The 19,563-nt window shown below is 36.1% G+C and overlaps 1 protein-coding gene across 1 annotated transcript; it reads left to right on the top strand.

The window, feature by feature from the left end:
* Nucleotides 1–2,433: 2,433 nt before the first annotated feature.
* Nucleotides 2,434–17,825, top strand: LOC138307628 (sodium-coupled monocarboxylate transporter 1-like). Its single transcript, XM_069248436.1, has 16 exons — nucleotides 2,434–2,964; nucleotides 5,238–5,306; nucleotides 5,630–5,681; nucleotides 6,201–6,268; nucleotides 6,981–7,061; nucleotides 8,110–8,183; nucleotides 8,501–8,638; nucleotides 10,688–10,823; nucleotides 11,092–11,180; nucleotides 11,501–11,613; nucleotides 11,973–12,043; nucleotides 13,047–13,133; nucleotides 13,989–14,215; nucleotides 14,828–14,928; nucleotides 16,949–17,067; nucleotides 17,557–17,825. The coding sequence occupies exons 1-16, from the start codon at nucleotides 2,632–2,634 to the stop codon at nucleotides 17,707–17,709; spliced, it is 1,911 nt and encodes a 636-aa protein (XP_069104537.1). The 5' UTR covers nucleotides 2,434–2,631; the 3' UTR covers nucleotides 17,710–17,825.
* The last annotated feature ends 1,738 nt before the right edge of the window (nucleotides 17,826–19,563 follow it).

The raw sequence follows: 19,563 nt of genomic DNA, 5'->3' as shown, positions 1-19,563 counted from the left end.
TATGTATAATTCGTGGTAAGTACAGGACGAGGATAGATGTAGGGAGCTGATGTTTGTATAATGCAGTTTATGTATGTATAATTCTGGTTTGATTTGCTTCCTTAAATTTCTTACAAATATTCTACCAACCTACCTACCTGCCTACCTACCATGTCTACCTGGCTTTGGTCTCTTGACCTCCTTGAATAATTCAAAATCATTGATACGTAGTTGCGCATTTTCCTTGATATCACGATTATGTATTTGTTCTTAATTATATTTCATTTGGCTTTGGCTCGGTAGATTTTTCTTCTTTGCTATCTATATAAATCACAACATGATTAATTACATTCCTTAATCCTTAAAATGACAATTCAGTGAGGCTATTTCAGTTACATAACAACGAAGCAAAATATGACATAAATGAATTGTTCTACATTCTTTATTAAACATAAAACAAGAAATACTGACTTTCAAGACATTGTTAAGTCTTTATTGATACCGTTGAAATAAGCAGGTACAACGTGTACGCTGTACACGTACCCGAGCCAAAGTCACGCGCGTTAAACAAATGCAATACATATCCACTGAGGATGAAATTATTTTTATGTTATAACCACTTCATTTTACAATAGATCCTCTTTAACTCCAAATAACTTGAAATCAGCTTTCTACTAAATCACAATATCTGTTTAAAAAACACGTTCGCTGTGATAAATATTGATGGAATACACGTTCCATTTTTATGTGAGGCAGATATTAATTATTGGAGATAAATTAAATGTTCGTGTTTATTTTTCGAAAGTAATCAAAAGTCAGTAGGTTGGTACCGAGTAAATTATGATTTACTATAAAGGATACAAACAAGCGCGATGCCGTGGTTCACGACTGGAAATAGCCTTTTACAAAGTCAAACGTTGTACATGAATTAGCTCATACAAGACAGCGAGAAAAGCACTAAAAGTAAATCTAAATCTACGTACGTTTACATTAAACAGAATATGTATACATCCTTGATCGCAAAAGTTAAACCAATTTTCTTTCGTGACTTCTAAGTCTCGCGATTTTCTTTTCAAAACAAGTTCGTGAATATTAAAATTCTCGAAATGAAACATTGAATGGAAATTCTTATGAGAAAATATGATATCATTGTTAATTTGTGGAGATTAACTTCCGCCGATTTATTTGGATCGCGATATTTGCAGAAAGTAAATAGCACGTGAAAGGAAGCTGGTTTACCTAGAGATTTAGATTGAATACTGTCTAACACAGATATTGTGAGATTGAATACTGTACATAACACAAATATACTACTCTGCGGTACAGTACACTATACAGGTACGTATGTATTTGTACGTTGATTTACATATTTCGAATTTTGCACCTATCAAAGTGGTATTTCCCGGAAAACAATATGGAAATAAAAGTATTAAAATGCTTTATGAAGAGTAACATATTTTTTTTTCATCTTTAAAATAACACATGTTAAGGTACTAATATTTGCATAAGCTAAAAGATTATTGCTAAAGTTCCCAGTTGATAGGATGACAAATATAGCCAACAAAATGGTATAGCCACAACAAAGAGGAAACTATATGAATTGTACTATGTTGGCCACAACACATCCAGAGCTTCCGACACCATCAGCCTATAAACATAGCACTAATTGACATTTCACTGGGCTAATGTGTCGGTATTTCTTTGATAATGTATGTCCTTGAAAACAAACATCAGCATTTGAACCCTTGTATCATAATATTTGCTTGAGAAAAGCAGTTCTTTTGACAAAGCATTTTACCATTATATGACACAAAATAGGTTGTTCGGCATTATAAAACAACTGGCCATTTATTGGTTGAAATACATGTTACACGTACATATCTAAGTAGTAACGTTTGGGACAAGGAAGTAATTCCAACCGTGTGGACAAAACAAAATTGTCAAATTTTCGAGGCGATCTGCCCATTTACCAAGACAAACAAAACGAACACGATTACATAATAGCATACGAATATTTGTCTACTTTGTCTCGCATTACCGTTCGTATCCTATTATGTAATCGTGTTGTCTTGATAAAGGGGCAAATCGCCTCGAAAATTTGACAATTTTGTTTTGTCCACACGGTTGGTTTTACTTCCTTGTCCCATATTTACCATTTGAAGTAATTCGTATCCAACAGACTTACGTTTGATCGGATCCTGTATCATCTGAAAAATCCTGTTGATATTACTTTTTTGACCCTAAGTAGTAACGTTTAAAACATTCACTATTGGATTTATGTTCACAGTAGCCAGATGACAGAAGGATTATGGTCATATACTGTACATGTGTCATGATGATATTATCATTCAAATTTGTTTCTGAGTCATCCTCTCCGAGATCTACGATATCCAACTTTGGAATTTTATTTCATTACAATTATATGCAGTATGCTACTTTAAAAGGGGCAATATCTCGATTTTAGCACACTATTTGAAATGAGTACTTCGTATACATATGTTCTTTGAACCTGTAGATTAATAGCCACGTTTAAAAGTTAAAGGAAGTTATTGTTCTAAATCCTCCGACAGCAATATTTCTATAGGCATTACTTGGTACTTTTGTTTATTTCAGATAAGACATCCCGACGTAGAATAAATAAATAGTTCCAAAATGACGTTTCTAAAGGCCGAGGATTACGTTATTTTGGTGTTGACACTAGGAGCTACACTTGGCGTGGGTCTGTATCATTCTTTTAAAGGAGGAAAACGTAAATCCACTTCCGAGTATTTAGTAGGAAGCCCAACTATGTCGGTACTTCCGGTGGCGTTATCATTGATGGTTTCCTATGAGTCTGGCATCATGATGTTGGGAGTTCCGGCGGAAGTGTACATCTATGGGATGCAGTGGTTCTTGTCAAACTTAGGACATTGCTTCGCAGATGTGATAAATCTTTATATATTTGTTCCACCATTAAAGAAATTAAAGATTACCAGTATTTACCAGGTAGGTGTAAGATTACCAGTATTTACCAGGTAGGTGTAAGATTACCAGTATTTACCAGGTAGGTGTAAGATTACCAGTATTTACCAGGTAGGTGTAAGATTACCTGTATTTACTAGGTAGGTGTAAGATTACCAGTATTTACCAGGTAGGTGTAAAATTACCAGTATTTACCAGGTAGGTATAAGATTACCAGTATTTACCAGGTAGGTGTAAGATTACCTGTCTTTACTAGGTAGGTGTGAGATTACCAGTATTTACCAGGTAGGTGTAAGATTACCAGTATTTACCAGGTAGGTGTAAGATTACCAGTTTTAACCAGGTAGGTGTAAGATTACCAGTATTTACCAGGTAGGTGTAAGATAACCAGTATTTACCAGGTAGGTGTAAGATTACCAGTATTTACCAGGTAGGTGTAAGATTACCAGTATTTACCAGGTAGTGTAAGATTACCAGTATTAAGGTAGGTGTAAGATTACCAGTATTTACCAGTATTATACCAGTATTAAAGGTGTAAGATTACCAGTATTTACCAGGTAGGTGTAAGATTACCAGTATTTACCAGGTAGGTGTAAGATTACCAGTATTTACCAGGTAGGTAGGTGTAAGAATTACCAGTATTTAAGTAGTGTAACCAGATTAGGTGTAAGATTACCAGTATTTACCAGGTAGGTGTAAGATTACCAGTATTTACCAGGTAGGTGTAAGATTACCAGTATTTACCAGGTAGGTGTAAGATTACCAGTATTTACCAGGTAGGTGTAAGATTACCAGTATTTACCAGGTAGGTGTAAGATTACCAGTATTTACCAGGTAGGTGTAAGATTACCAGTATTTACCAGGTAGGTGTAAGATTACCAGTATTTACCAGGTAGGTGTAAGATTACCAGTATTTATAAGATAGGTGTAAGATTACCAGTATTTACCAGGTAGGTGTAAGATTACCAGTATTTACCAGGTAGGTGTAAGATTACCAGTATTTACCAGGTAGGTGTAAGATTACCAGTATTTACCAGGTAGGTGTAAGATTACCAGTATTTACCAGGTAGGTGTAAGATTACCAGTATTTACCAGGTAGGTGTAAGATTACCAGTATTTACCAGGTAGGTGTAAGATTACCAGTATTTACCAGGTAGGTGTAAGATTACCAGTATTTACCAGGTAGGTGTAAGATTACCAGTATTAGGTAGGTGTAAGATTACCAGTATTTACCAGGTAGGTGTAAGATTACCAGTATTTACCAGGTAGGTGTAAGATTACCAGTATTTACCAGGTAGGTGTAAGATTACCAGTATTTACCAGGTAGGTGTAAGATTACCAGTATTTACCAGGTAGGTGTAAGATTACCAGTATTTATAAGATAGGTGTAAGATTACCAGTATTTACCAGGTAGGTGTAAGATTACCAGTTTTAACCAGGTAGGTGTAAGATTACCAGTATTTACCAGGTAGGTGTAAGATTACCAGTATTTACCAGGTAGGTGTAAGATTACCAGTATTTATAAGATAGGTGTAAGATTTACCAGTATTTACCAGGTAGGTGTAAGATTACCAGTATTTATAAGGTAGGTGTAAGATTACCAGTATTTACCAGATAGGTGTAAGATTACCAGTATTTACCAGGTAGGTGTAAGATTACCAGTATTTACCAGGTAGGTGTAAGATTACCAGTATTTATAAGATAGGTGTAAGATTACCAGTATTTATAAGATAGGTGTAAAATTACCAGTATTTACCAGGTAGATGTAACATTACCAGTTTTTACCAGGTAGGTGTAAGATTACCAGTATTTACCAGGTAGGTGTAAGAACTATATTCATACATACCTTGATTGATCCTTTGTTCCATAAAACCATGTATTACAGAAATGATTCTATCTATGGATCTTGTTTAACGTGTGTTAGGACATGCATCCAACATAAATCTGTAAGTATATTTCTAGTATAAAATACGCAATCGTGACCACCTGCATACATACCCTTTGAACGTTCATGATAAAGTTTTAGGTTATTTGACCATAAACCAACTTTCAAATACTTTATTTATAAATCGCAAGAATAAATCACGCGAAAATGTAGTTAGTTTAAAGTAATGTCTTGTAAAATTGCTTTGTTATAACAATTGTGATGAGTACTTTTTTCACTGAGAAATATGCATACATGTACATTATATGTTAATTACTAGGCACACTGATATACAGCTACCAATATAGTGATATATGTACCTAGGACACTATGTTGGATGGTAATATATATATTGTTATGCTCTCTGTAACAGTATCTGGAGCTCCGATATCAATCACACGGTATACGAATGTTTGCAACAGTTCTGGGAATATTTTCCATGGTAAGCATTCGCATTTCACTGTTTCCATGCATAACTTTACAGTAAAGTATAACAGCTAATGAGGTAATGAGAAGATAAGTAATGATACAACACATTCCGGTCATGGCCATCTTGTAAGATGTTTAATTGCTCGCATTCGTTCACAATATTAATGTTGTTGTCGGGAAAATCTTTCCCTTTATGTCAAATGTTAAGAAGTCTTGTGGGACAGTGAAATAAAAATTAAAACATATTGTGTTAATTTGTCGCTATAGTGCTATGTGGCTGATAATCTCGGTCACTATTATATTAGATACCGCAAAATTGTTTTATTTTGTTTACAGCTTAACTATATGGGTAGTGTACTATTCGTACCAGCAGTTACACTCAAGGCTGGTAAGTTATTATTTAGTTGGGTTTTTTTTGTTCGTAAATTCACGTCTATATCTCTTTATTGGGATGGGATTTTAAAACCATGATATCGTAACACGAAAATTTGGTTGATACAAACTCGGATAACTTAAAAACTTCATCTCTTATTCTTTAATTATAAATCTCGGAAAAAATAGAACTAAGAAAATGAAAAAAATATCGGAAAATAAAAACTGATATTTCTTCTGAATGATACAATCATACTCAGAATATTATTGATGTATTATTTTTCTATTACTGGCTTGCTTTGTAAACTTAAAGACAGTTATCCGCACGGTTTAAGTATACGTGATGACATCTGGCGATATCATCAAAGACAACGTTAACTATATTGTATATTCCCTTTGATAATATGAATTTAATTCACATACCGGTAAATACATATGAGGAACCCTGCGTAGAGATGTAACATACTGTAGTTACATACACTGTAGAGAGTTGGATAGAACAATGATACCAGCGTGCTATTGTTTCCATTCCCAGTAACCAACATGCCTATGTGGACCTCGATAGTCGGTCTGATGGTTATAGTTGTCATATATACACTTTTGGTAAGTGTTTCATTCCAAATTACCACATCATTTAATTAATATTTCTAATATCATTACAATTTTTAACAAAAAATGAAAGGACCTTCGTCATAGACGCTTCTTGTCTAAGAAAACAAATATCCGTCCTCATTTTGTTTCTGGCATCATAAGTCCAGATGTTCTTGAGAATAAAACCTACAATGAAATTTGATAATGACACAGTTAGGTACTAATTAGGCATACAATTACATGCTTTAACTTATTGTTACAATAAAACCAAATAGAGTTGTGGCGGATTCAAATCTAAGCTAATAGTTTAGCTTGGAAGCTTTTTAAACTTCCGACGAAAACGTTGTGTGTGTACAGTATTGCGTAATAGTAGCAGAAACTAATTTGAAGCTATGCAGAGATAACCTAAAACTTCCAACCACAAGAAATGAATGTAACATAGGGAATCATTAATTAATGTAACCAATTTCAAAAATATATTCACTTCGTCAAAAATATACAACTCATTTTTTTCGATATATTAAGTGAATAAAAGATACTCAAGGAAGGAAATCAATTATTACGTGCGATTTTTCGTCGTCAAGCTATTGCATATATACTAAAGTTTATATTAAGAGTTGTTTACAAATAAAATAAGTAAGAGTGTGCTTCATTTGAAAAGCATCATACTATTTCTGAGCTGATAAGAGGAGTTTGGATAATTATGTAAATTGTTTGATTCCAGGGCGGTTTTAAAGCTGTGGTGTGGACAGATGTAGTCCAGGCAGGTCTAATGATTGGTGGGATGCTTACTATCATCATCAAGGTATACACCTCTATCGCATAATTTCCTACAGTGATGCTGTATTTCGAAAACCTTTATTACCACAGTAACGACATAAAGGCTTCTTTTATAAGATATCCATTGCTTCGATGACAAATGGTATATAGGGGGTTTGAAGATCACTTAGTGTACGATTGTTGGCGCGTTTGGGGACTTCTGTGGTTTCTTATTACCACCCTGCCGGCGAAACCGGAGGGGAATAAAGTGTTTCTTCCCGTCTGTCTGTCTCTCTGTCTGTCCGTCGGTCGGTCGGTCGGTCGGTCTGTTTGTCTATCTGTACAGTTTGGAATTGAAGTTATGGTCAAAAGGTTAACTACAAAGGTCACTGCCAATAAATATAGATTGTTTCACAAAATATTAGTTTCCAGACGACAACTTGAGAAAACAGCAACTAATTTTCATCAAACTTCACACGAAAGCAGTAAATGTGAAGATACAGCTTTGGATTGAATTTGGGGGCCAAATGTCATTGTTACTAAAACAGATTGTTTCACAAATTTTTGGTTTGCGGATGATAACTTGAGAATATATCAACGGAATTTGTTCAAATTTCAAACAATGGTAGCATATGAGAAAATGCGGCTCGGGAATGATTTGGTGTCAAAAGGTCAACTACAAAGGTCACTGTTACTGAAAATAGATTGTTTCACAAATTTTAGTTTCTGAATGATAATTTGAGAACAAATCAACGGAGTATGTCTAAACTTCATACAATGAAAACATAGGTGATAACATAGATTGGGATTGAATTTGGGATCAAAAGGTCACCTACAAGGTCAATTTTACTAAAAATAGAATGTTTTAGTTTCTGAATGATAATTTGTGAACGCATCAACATACTGTATCCAAATTTCGTACAATGATAGCATAACTAAGCAATAATAACTTGCCATAGTTTAGAAAATGTAGTTGACATTAGGGGACGTGTGTTGCTTGCAACACTAACTGAAGCTTGCTAATTTAATACTTGTTCGTGTTAGGAATACAATTTAGTAGAACTGGATAACCTATCCTTACCATAACACTACAGGGTACCATTGATTCCGGAGGCATCGTACAAACGTGGTCGTCTGTTTACGAGAATGGACGCGTCAACATTTTCAAGTAAGTGAATAACTCTTATCAAACCGAAAGTATGGCACGTATAAATACATAATGTTAAAATGGAAGCTATGGGATAGGAATATATAACTGTTCGTGATATGATGAGAAGTGAAGAAAATATGTTTGTGTGTGATGAATGTTGAATGAAAGCCCTTCTACGAGAGGACAACTAATGCCAAACCTGTATATCAATGACTGATTGACGGAAACATTTTTTACTGGATCTCCATAACCATATGAAGAATGATTCTTGAACTAGTATTTATTCACATTGGAATTGCCCGAACTGTTACGTAAAATGTTTTTCCTTTTTTAAGTTTCGATCCGGATCCGACTCTACGTCAGTCGTTTTGGAGTTTGATATTTGGGAGCTTACTGGAAGAGTTTGGAATGCCTTTTTCACAAACGACATTTCAGAGGATCAAAGCGACACCTACCGTAAAGACAGCACAGAGGTTTGTTTCGTTCCATATAAATGTTAATTCTTATAGGTGACTGGCAGCCATTTTGGATTATGATAGATGAAGTTTGTTACAGTTACTTCCCAGAAATAATTGTCTATATTATAAACAATATAAATCGGATCACGCTTTCCCTTCGTCCATGTGTTACTTCTCGTTTTGCTCGGGTTCTCTTTGCAATGACAAGGGGAGTCTGACACGGGTTCAGGTTCTTTCATTTATTTTCTCGATAGAACAAATTTTCCCTACATGTGGTGTCGGGGAAATATATATATAATTATGAAGTTGTGATCATTTGGTCAGTCCCTAACATGTATCTGCTCCAGTGGTCTGACGAGAAGTGCCGGAAAGCGATAGGTAGGAAATGAAATGAGCAGAAGCGGAAAATGTAGAAGCACAGAGCACGTAGTGTCAGTGGTCCAATCTTGTTCAATGAAAACGATTAGTCAGTAAACACGACATTACGACATAGACATTACGAACACACATGTACAGGTAAAACAGGTACAAAGCAAAATCATGTGACATCGCGCTACAGGTAATATCGAATATTAAACGCTGAATAGATACAATATATTTAATTTAAAACAATACAAATACACTGTGCAACATACATCCCCCTGTTAAACGAAATGTTGCCCCCAACATGTACGCAAAATATTACAAAGTTATCTGTGGAGGAATACAATTATATTAAGACCCATGAGTTACCAAACTGATGACGGCCGAGAGAATTTTCTCCGCACCCGGAGATAATAATCCCTCTGGCGCAAGTGACCTCAGGTAGTCTGCAGGTAGCTGTAGTTGACTCATCTACTTCGGTATCAACGGTATCTTCCTCTACCTTCCCTCCACCTGCCTCGGGTATAATAATGTCATCATCCTCAGACTCTGACCCAGCGGTGGTTGTGACTGTTGTCGACTCGCAGTCAGCATTAGCAGCATCGCCAACTATTTGGGAGTTGGTACACTCACTCTGCATTCTTTGAGGCGCCATTATCCTATATTCCTCCTCCCCATCATTATCACTGGCCTCCGTACCCGTCCGATAATCCACAGATATGGTCTGTGAGGGCGCTGGCGTAGGCCTGGAACGAGGTTTGGGTATTGGCCTTGGCTTAGGTTCGGGTTTGATCTCCTTTGGAGTTTAGTCCAGATATCCTATTGGAAGCAGTAAGTTACGGTGGAGCGTCCGTTTCCTTCCTTCTCCATGTTTTTTTTTCTTTACAAGCAACAAATACTGGCATATCTCAATTTGGTGGTTCTAGCACGTCATTTATATCCTCTTCCCATTTAAGTTGTGTTTTCCGTCAAATGCGAAAATGTTCACCAATGCTCTGTCACCGGTGCAGACGCATGATCCTCGAACATGCTTGTCGTATCCTTCTTTCAGTCTATTTAGTGATGCCTTGTTGTTATGTCATACGAGGTGTGGAGACGCATCCCGAGTTTTGCGACATATTTGGTCGAAGGGGCCTCTTCACTGTTTTTCCATCCTGTGTTAAATGCCAGATGTATTGGAAGGCGCGGCTCGCGTTCGAACATAAGGGAAAATGATGAGACACCCATGGGGTCATTCCCAATGGCATTATATACATGAACTAGTGTGGCGACATAGTCTTTCTCTAGCGTTCCAAGCAAGCTCGGGAGGGTGTTGAAACGCTCGCATTGTCCACAACGTTTGGGGTGGTATGGAGTAGTTCGTGATTAGTCGATTCCTACGAGTTTGTAAATCTCCTTCTCAAGATTGCTCTGAACGTTTGCACCCTGGCCGGTGTGAATCCTTTTTGGCATACCGTAGTGAACGACGAATTGATTGAGGGATTTTTTTTCGCAATCAAGCGACGTTCACGTGTATGTCCAAGTTTACAGCAGTACATAGTATTTCTGTGGTCGTTCCCTCACATTTATTAGGATATGATTATATTTACTTCAATGTTGTAAACTTTTGTGTTGTTCCTCTTTATGATACTTAACAATTTAAAGTGATACTTAAATATGTAGTATTTTACTAATTGTGATGTTTTTTTGGTTCGGTTTCAGAATGTACCTAGTGACGAACTGTTTGTTTGTGTTTATTACATTCATTGCCGCGGTAGAGGGCGCTGTCATGTTCGCCTACTTCAACGCTAAAGGCTGTGATCCTTTTGTAGCCAACCAAGTTACAAACGAAAATCAGGTATTAACATTTGTAAAACATTTGCCTATAAGAGTGTTCGGATTAAAAAAGGAAAAAAAACATACAAAACACACAAATAAATAAATGATTAAAAAATAAAGAGAAACAAATCCTAACATAAATTAAAAAAACCCAACATTATGTGATTGAAATGCAATAAAAACGCTTTAATATTCACAAGTCGAATGTTTTATACAAATGTGTTTTAATTTTAATTCAAATTTTATTGTCAATGGTGTATTTGGCTACATATGTATCCTTTTTGTAGCTGATCGCTAGGATGGTGATCGATATATTTGACACAGTGCCCTGCCTCCCGGGATTATTCATGGCCGCCCTATTCAGCGCCTCCCTCAGGTAATACTAATTGTTGATTCCCTTCTTTACTGCGAAATGAAATAATTAAATAAATTGCTGATTATCAATAGAGAAACACACGGTATTAAAGAAAATAAGATAGTACTGATCATCTAATGATGTCAAATTGTACATAAAACATATCGAAAAAGAGAATAAGCAAGTGTATAAAGAGAAAATTCGAGTTGATAAAAAAATAAGCACATTTATAAAGAGAAAATGCGAATCCATTTACAGAAAATAGACGAATGTATAATAAGAATATGTGTATTTTCCCGAAACCTCTCGTATGCACGTAATCTTCATTTTTTCCCCACTAGTACGATGTCATCACTCCTAAACAGTTCCTCCACCGTATTTTGGGAAGATGTCATCCAGCCTCATATGAAGCCGATGTCTGATTTCCGGGCGATGGTAATCACCAGGTGTTCAGGTACTGAAAATCGACATTACCGGAAAACTGAAACAAATACATCTCATATTAAAATTTCTGTCATTCATATTTTGTTCAGATAATATCGTTTACTGCTATAAAGCCACCTACCGATGTGATTACCGAAGGAATGAAAAGCCACATATCGTTATAAATTGACTTTAAATCAAACAATCGAAGCATTAAATCTGGCTTTAATGGTATTTATGACGAGGTCATGGTCATGTTACCGCCGTCAAAATAATCGGATATGATGTACGTGTATCAATTAAATACATATTCGTATATTGGCTTTACGGGTCCTATATATACTGAAGCTATATAGGTCACTAGTCTGAAAGCCTCGTTTTTGCTTTCAGTACTGTTGTTCGGTGCTATAGGAATATTTGTAGCGTTCGTGGTGTCTGGTTTAACGGGTCCTATTTCCCAGGTAAGTCGGCCAATACACCTTTACAAACGTTAAATATAGTTAACATATAAACATAATAATAAGATGACGCCAATGCTCCTTGTTTAATTATCTATTGATTTTTGAATGAACCATAACAGAGAACATTGGTAATGGTCCTGTACTAGTAGGATCCTGTAGAAAGTGCTACCAACGATTACAGAATAATCACACCTGTACAATAAGGTTATTTTCAGTAATAGCGTTGATGAAACTATCTGGAAAATAACTTTCAATATGTAAACCAATCAAGTATTTTAGTGTTATAAAACCCCACCTTAACGTAACTTATAAACGAGCTCTTTCACTTTTTCATTTTACTTCAAAATTTCACATCTACAATGCGACAAAGTGTTTACATGTAGCTATATCAAGTTCATATTATGTTGGAGGTTCTATGTGATGAAGATATTAAGCACTGTCTGTCTAATAAGTTTGAAATAATGAAATTCGTCGTAGGTAGGGAATGCTGAAAATATTGTAATAGGACAAAATCAGGGACACAATGACGTCCGGTTGGAATGTTGGTGTTATAATAGCAGCAACCTTGTCCTTTGTATTATATTATCATTACGGTTTTTTTACAGATCGTTAAATCGCCCAAATATTTTATTGTTTAAACAATAGCGTATTTTAATCTTATGAGCTTATATTATAGAGTAACAGTGTGCTTAGGTTGTTTGAGACAGTTGTCATTATGTTCAAAATACAAATGGAAGATATTGTTTTAGGTTGTCCTATGTTTGGTCAAAACAATGAAAGTCCGGTAAAATCACAACCAGTGTCAAATAATAATCTTTGATTCACTATGGTTTAAAGTTAATATTTTTTATTTCTATTTTGATATGAATTTCTATTTCCAAAAACCTATATTAAAATATTGAAAAATTGAAATTTTTGGATATTTGCGAAAGTCTGGTTTTGCAGTACTTGTATAACTGCTATCAATGTTGTTGTTTGTATTGGTGTTGTGTTTGTATTACAGATCTTGGCCACGACAGGTTCCTGTCTTAATGGAGCTGTCATTGGGATATTCTTACTTGGCTGGTGCTGTCCTCGTGCAAATAAACTGGTACATAACATAAGCCTGTCTCAAACTCTGCATAAAGGTCACCTGCCTAATCAGACCGCTTATTTATGGTTCCAAATGGCTAACTCCAGCCCATTGACCACTTGGTTATAATGACTTGTTTGACCACTTGGTAATAATGACTTTTTTGTCTATGCCAATTGGGTTTCCTATGATATTTTACCTTAGCCAATCAAAAGCACTGCGTTTAGTATTTACACCTTAACAAAACAGACGATTTTAGGCTGCTTTTATAGACCATCAAACAATCCTAAATTGTATTATTAAATGTAGGGAACGAATAACATCGAAAGAGATACAAATCAGCTGAGATTGGCCGAGATCAGACCCGTGGCCCCAGACGTACTGGTCCGCAGCTCTGTTGACCTAGTTTAAATAAATATCTTATATAGGTCTGTTAAATTATCAAATATGTGTCAGTCATAAATAGCTTATTTATTAAATAGCATTCACTTATCTACATTTGCATCAATGTCAAATTGTATATGAAACAGAAGAGCTATTTATTATCCATTAGGAGTTAGATATTCCGAAAACATTTCTAAAATAACGACTGAAAGTAACGTTCGGTTGATTGTCTGAATACACTTAACGTCCCATGAATAGGTTAATTTAGGACTGATTGAAAGACAAACTCTACTCTATAGATTGTGTCACATGTGTTAATCACTTGTATTTTTGAAAGAGTAGAGTATGTTCGTTTTGTATCTGCTGAAAATGGTATAAACTATTACTTATGTTTTAATGATACCACCTCGAAGCATATTTCCAAAGACATCAATCAAATGCCATCATTATGGCCTGCTTATCGTATCTTGTTGCCACCCTGTCCTACAGGGAGCGTTGACCGGAGGGTCTCTCTGTGTCCTCGTGATCGGGTGGATATCGTTTGGGAAGTATGCCTCGTCGGGTGTGAGGGTGAGTACCAAGCTACCACCGGCGGCCACAGACAGATGCTTCCTAAGTAACAACACTTTCTCTAACTACTCCGAGTTCCATCCTGCTTTATCCAATACGTCTGTGCAGTATGACATCCTGATGACCATGAAGCCGCCAACTGGACCGTAAGTTATATATGGTCAAGCTTATTGTATTCTTACTGTGCAAAATTGTAGATGTTCAATGAAAACTGCGTGTATTAGGCCGCAAATATGGACATATCTTACATGTGATAAAGCGCGTTTGGTTTAGTTCCACGTCGGTAAAACCGGAAGATGGCTATATTCTTCTGTATTCTTTTGTCTATAGATCTCTCTGTCCAGATGTTGGTTTTCATGTGGTAACTTGAAAATAGACGGATGGATTTTGTTGAAACTTAAGTCAATGATTGCTTATGGGGTAACGCTGCATATGATTAAATGTGGCAATAAGGCCAACACAATCAATGAAACAATATGAAAATGGTGAACACAATGTTTGATGGCGAAAACATAACTAATGCCATTATAAATATATAGCGGTGTTCGACTGTGCCGATCATCGATGACCAGGTAGTTCAGTCTTGGCAACCCAGGTTTCAAGATATGAGAGTATTCTTAGCAGGGGAGTTGTTGCGTCTTCGGGGCGACAGCTTGACCGCTACTTTTCTGCTCTCCGTTCATAATAAGGTAGCAGTACAAAGACGTATCAACTGGTATTATTGTTAATAATCTACACAATTTATTTTCTTGCTACAGACAAGGCATCGACGTCCTGTACTCATTATCCTATAGATGGCTTGCAGCAACAGGTATCCTTATAGTCATCATCACGGGGTCTCTCGTCAGCCGGCTCAGTGGTAAGTCATACATCACCCGGTATCCTTATTGTCATCATCACGGGCTCCCTCGTCAGCCGGCTCTGTGGTAAGTCATACATCACCCGGTATCCTTATAGTCATTAACACGGGGTTCCTCGTCAGCCGGCTCTGTGGTAAGTCATACATCACCCGGTATCCTTATAGTCATCATCACGGGCTCCCTCGTCAGCCGGCTCTGTGGTAAGTCATACATCACCCGGTATCCTTATAGTCATCATCACGGGTTCCCTCGTCAGCCGGCTCTGTGGTAAGTCATACATCACCCGGTATCCTTATAGTCATCATCACGGGTTCCCTCGTCAGCCGGCTCTGTGGTAAGTCATACATCACCCGGTATCCTTATAGTCATCATTACGGGTTCCCTCGTCAGCCGGCTCAGTCTAGTTGTAAGTAACATGCTTATAGTCATTATCACGGGGTCTCTCGTCAGTCGGCTCAGTGGTAAGTCATACAACTATATTCAAATTTACGTTTTTTCGTACATACTCTACTCTTTATAACCTTACCAACAGGGAAATCGTTTACACTTGTGTAAACGCAGTCCGTTTTCGCGCAAGAAAACATACTCCGGAACACTCACTTCTGCAAGTACATGTTAATGTACTTCAGATTTTGCCTCAATTCTTCAATAGAAACAATTTGAATGTAATACAAAATCTAAATGATATTTCCGAAAATAAAATGTTTGAGAAATATTACATCAATGAAATGAAAATATAGTGTTATTTCGTAACTATATTTTGTGTGCATCTGAACTTGAAAACATTTCCCGCTAAATTGGAGCCAGCTGTTTCGCGATATTTCACTTTTTACGCGCACCATTTAAAATATTCGTCCAACAAATGCAGTTTGCACACCAGTAAACAACAAGAAATAAAAATTGATCATTAAGTAAATGTTAGAAATGGTATACTATTAAAACATAAAGTTATGATGTCAGACTCAATCTTATTGAGTTTGATTTGTGCAAATACATTACAATTCAGTGTATCAAAGACGGATCCAATTTTAAAATACTGGTTTCTAACACGGCGGTTACGAAATTTCTTTCAAACATACCCATGCTTTCTTTTCTTTTTATTATTTATTGACTATTGTTGTGATTGAACAGGTAGAGTTAGATTGCAAATTTATTTGTAGTGTTTACTTATTTCCCCGTTTTTCATTTTCATTTGTTTTTACAGTGGTAATGTCCATCGTGTCAATCTTACGTGTGATTTGACCCATCATGTTTAAGACATGTCTCTACTTAGCCCGAGATACTCTGGCCCCGACACCAGACGTAGACATAAATGACAGATAGATGTCTGGTTTAGGGCCAGAGCGCAGTCCTATATCAAAACGCGGAATAAGCCGACACCGTTTGGTATCGGGCCAGGTCATCTCCGATTCAGACTGACCACTGAGAAGCACCACTAACCTTTGTCTATTCAACAAATGAATATTATATCTACCCAAATATAGCAATCCGTCGAGATTAAAAGTGATTTGCATACTACGAGAAAATGGCGACGACGACGAGGGAAATTTAAAGTTGTGAAAAAGAAACTACTGTGGTGACACATTAGAACGTGCATGCGTGATGAAATGGATGGCTATGAGTAGGTAAATTATTCATTTGTTGAAAAGACCAAGGTAAGTGACGATTCCGGGTGGTAATATTTTGTAAGTAGCTAAATCGGAGATGACCTGGTCCGATACCAAACGGTGTCGGCTTATTCCACGTTTTGATATAGGACTGCGCTCTGGCCCTAAACCAGACATCTATCTGTCATAATGTCTAAGTCTTGTGTCAGGGCCAGAGTATCTCGGGCTAGTCTCTACTATGGTATGACATCATGTTTAGCTTGCTATTGTAACACGTAATGGTGGTTGTTATTTTATTCACCATTCCGTCAATCTGTTAAATGTTTTAGCTATATTGTAGTTTGCTAATGATGATGTTCGTGTAACGACAGCCACATTTACTGTTCGATTATGTTTGAGCTTTGTTGTTCAGCTCCCGTACCTGTGGATCCGAGCCTAGTGATATCCTTATGTGATTCGTTGTGTTGCTGTTTACCCGAGAAGTTCAAAGTATGGTTTGGATGTGGCATGGAGCGCCAAATCAACAATCATGTAAGAATGGTAGTAATTTCTGTACCTGAACCCTGACAGTAATGAAAATAAAATCGCATAATACAAATACGTTTTTAACGTGAAATTTTTCGAAATATCTTGTCTTTGTTTTGTCAAATATGATCTCTATTTGAATTATAGGAGTCCCTGAGCATTTTTAGTTCATTGTCGGTGTACTCGATTAGGGGTCTCAACACATTTTAATACCAATTGCCCCTATTTTCTTAATTCTTCACCTCGTACCTTTACACCTTTGTGTGGCTGGTCATGGTGACGATGACAGTGAACACATCGTCAAAATCATCAAGACGTCTCACATAAACTTTCCATTGGGTGTGTACCAATATCATTTCATAATACAAATACTACTATTGGTAAATTCTGTGACATCAAATAGCTGAAATAGCATTTTAACACGATTCATATCACTTACGTAAAATATGTATGATTTAATATTGTTACATAAAAATGACATTGGTCATTCCATAGGACAATGACCAGGATGAAGAACACGTCAAGTTGAATGAAGTCATAAGCGGTAGGAAAAAGGAACAGACTGCTCCAGACTTACACACAGACGGTGTTGAGGAAAGGGAGATTATCGAGGATAAATCTGATACATCATCAGCTGTACCATTCTGACAAAAATGTCGTTTTCATGTGATAATGTTTCCTTTGTCAACAGCATGCTGCACTATCCATACCTTGTGGCTATACGACGTATCATCAAGCATTTTAATTCATCATCGTGGACTCTCTTTGCTTCCTTAACTCGATAGGCGGATTGGTCGGCATGGTGCAGGAAACATTGTGGACAGGCTTAGTAGTGCAATTAGCGATGTATTAAAATGGACCACAAATTCAAACTAAAGGGGAATTATATTTACATCATAGTGTCATTTGTTATTAGTATGATTGTGAATACCCTTAGTGTTGTGGAAATGGTCCGTCCGTCATCACAACAAACAGATCTTATTTCAGCAAACCGGTGAATTTTGAAAATGAGATGTGAATGGAGGATACAGTCATATACTTTGGACAGTTCTCCTGTCTGCCCGGCTATATTGTATTTATATTGATCCCCGTCTTTGTATTAGCGATTTTCTTTACTCCATTTTATATATTATAATACACACGTCTTTATATTAGAAAACAGTTTTGTATTTTTGTCATTTATTATTATAATATAAGGAATCATTCACTTCAAGGATATGAATTTTTTGTTGTGTTTTCCCATTATACAAAGAGAACACATCCATGGTCTTTAATGAAGCAGAACTAAATAACAAAAATACGACTGCAGAACTATGTATGATATTAGTGACACGGTGGCGTTCTTCATTTGATTAGCAATTTTTACACTTAAGTAGCGAATTATAACCCTATTGGAATCCTTTCAGTAAAGGGCGTATTTGATAATATATTTGATACATATCATTATATTATCTAACAAAAGTTTATTTTGTTTTTCGATGAATTTTGTATTTCTGCCAACTTCGTTGTTTGTATCCATTTGATTTGTATATACAAACGTCTGGTCCATTGGACTGGGTTATTATGTTTTTATGTAAAGTAATAACATTGAAAATCTAACTTCGCCAACTAGTAGGATCCAAACAACTATTCGACACGAGAGATTTAATTTGGTCCAAAGTTGTCAACATCAAATCATTGCTCTCACAGACGGACAAACATTTATGATGTTTTATAGACGTAAGTTACAACACATAATTAATGTAAAAACAACATTATGCCTTATGTATGTATAGATAAAATGATACCAGTAGATATGAATTTACAATTGCCAATAATACTGTCAAAAATGTGAAATGAAATGCTGACCACAACTTGGCTTTATGGTAAAGATCGAAAATATTTGGGAATCGTACGAAAGTATTTGTACTCACGAAAAAAACTAGCTCTATATATACAAGGGGAGATAATACGTTTGTGAATAAAAAAACCAATATACTCAATATCGTCTCTTAACTACGAGTCGGAACAATATCTATCACGAAAAATTGCTTCATTCCAATGCCTGTAACGAAATTGCAAACATACATGCTTTGATAAAAGAGAGTTTGTGTTCGCTCTATTGACCCAACTACAGCCCGGCGAGATTGCACAAAGTTCCCTCCCCTGTTTTCTGTTTAATACAATTTATTTATCTAAATTTCAAGGTTATTTTGACGTAATTGACATCAATTTGAATTTTCTCATTGTTTATTATGTAAAACTAGACGCATTTAATCAAGTTTTATTACGTAACTTCTGAATGTACCGTCACAATGTTATGCCATGGTTTAAGCAAACTTGTCTCTTGCGTTTTTTCCTAGCTTTTATATACTACTTTCCAAGGCAAGAATTTATTCTTAAATTGCGCTCAGATAGGGTAGAACCCTGTTTTAATCCAAATGCGGATTATCCAGGTTGTCTTTCTTTGGTCTGTAGCGTTCGCGCCAAAAACAATGAAAATTTAAAACAAAGAAACACACA

Source organism: Argopecten irradians, chromosome 14, assembly GCF_041381155.1.
Source record: "Argopecten irradians isolate NY chromosome 14, Ai_NY, whole genome shotgun sequence".
NCBI lineage: Eukaryota > Metazoa > Mollusca > Bivalvia > Pectinida > Pectinidae > Argopecten > Argopecten irradians.
This window is presented reverse-complemented; position numbering and strand designations above follow the sequence as displayed.

Bases quoted from the DNA above. Each gene is read 5' to 3' on its own strand.
- LOC138307628 (XM_069248436.1), top strand. From the start codon at position 2,632: ATGACGTTTCTAAAGGCCGAGGATTACGTTATTTTGGTGTTGACACTA. The intron at 8,639-10,687 runs GTTTGTTTCGTT...GTTCGGTTTCAG, and splicing joins ACCGTAAAGACAGCACAGAG to AATGTACCTAGTGACGAACT. The intron at 17,068-17,556 runs GTAAGAATGGTA...GTCATTCCATAG, and splicing joins AGCGCCAAATCAACAATCAT to GACAATGACCAGGATGAAGA.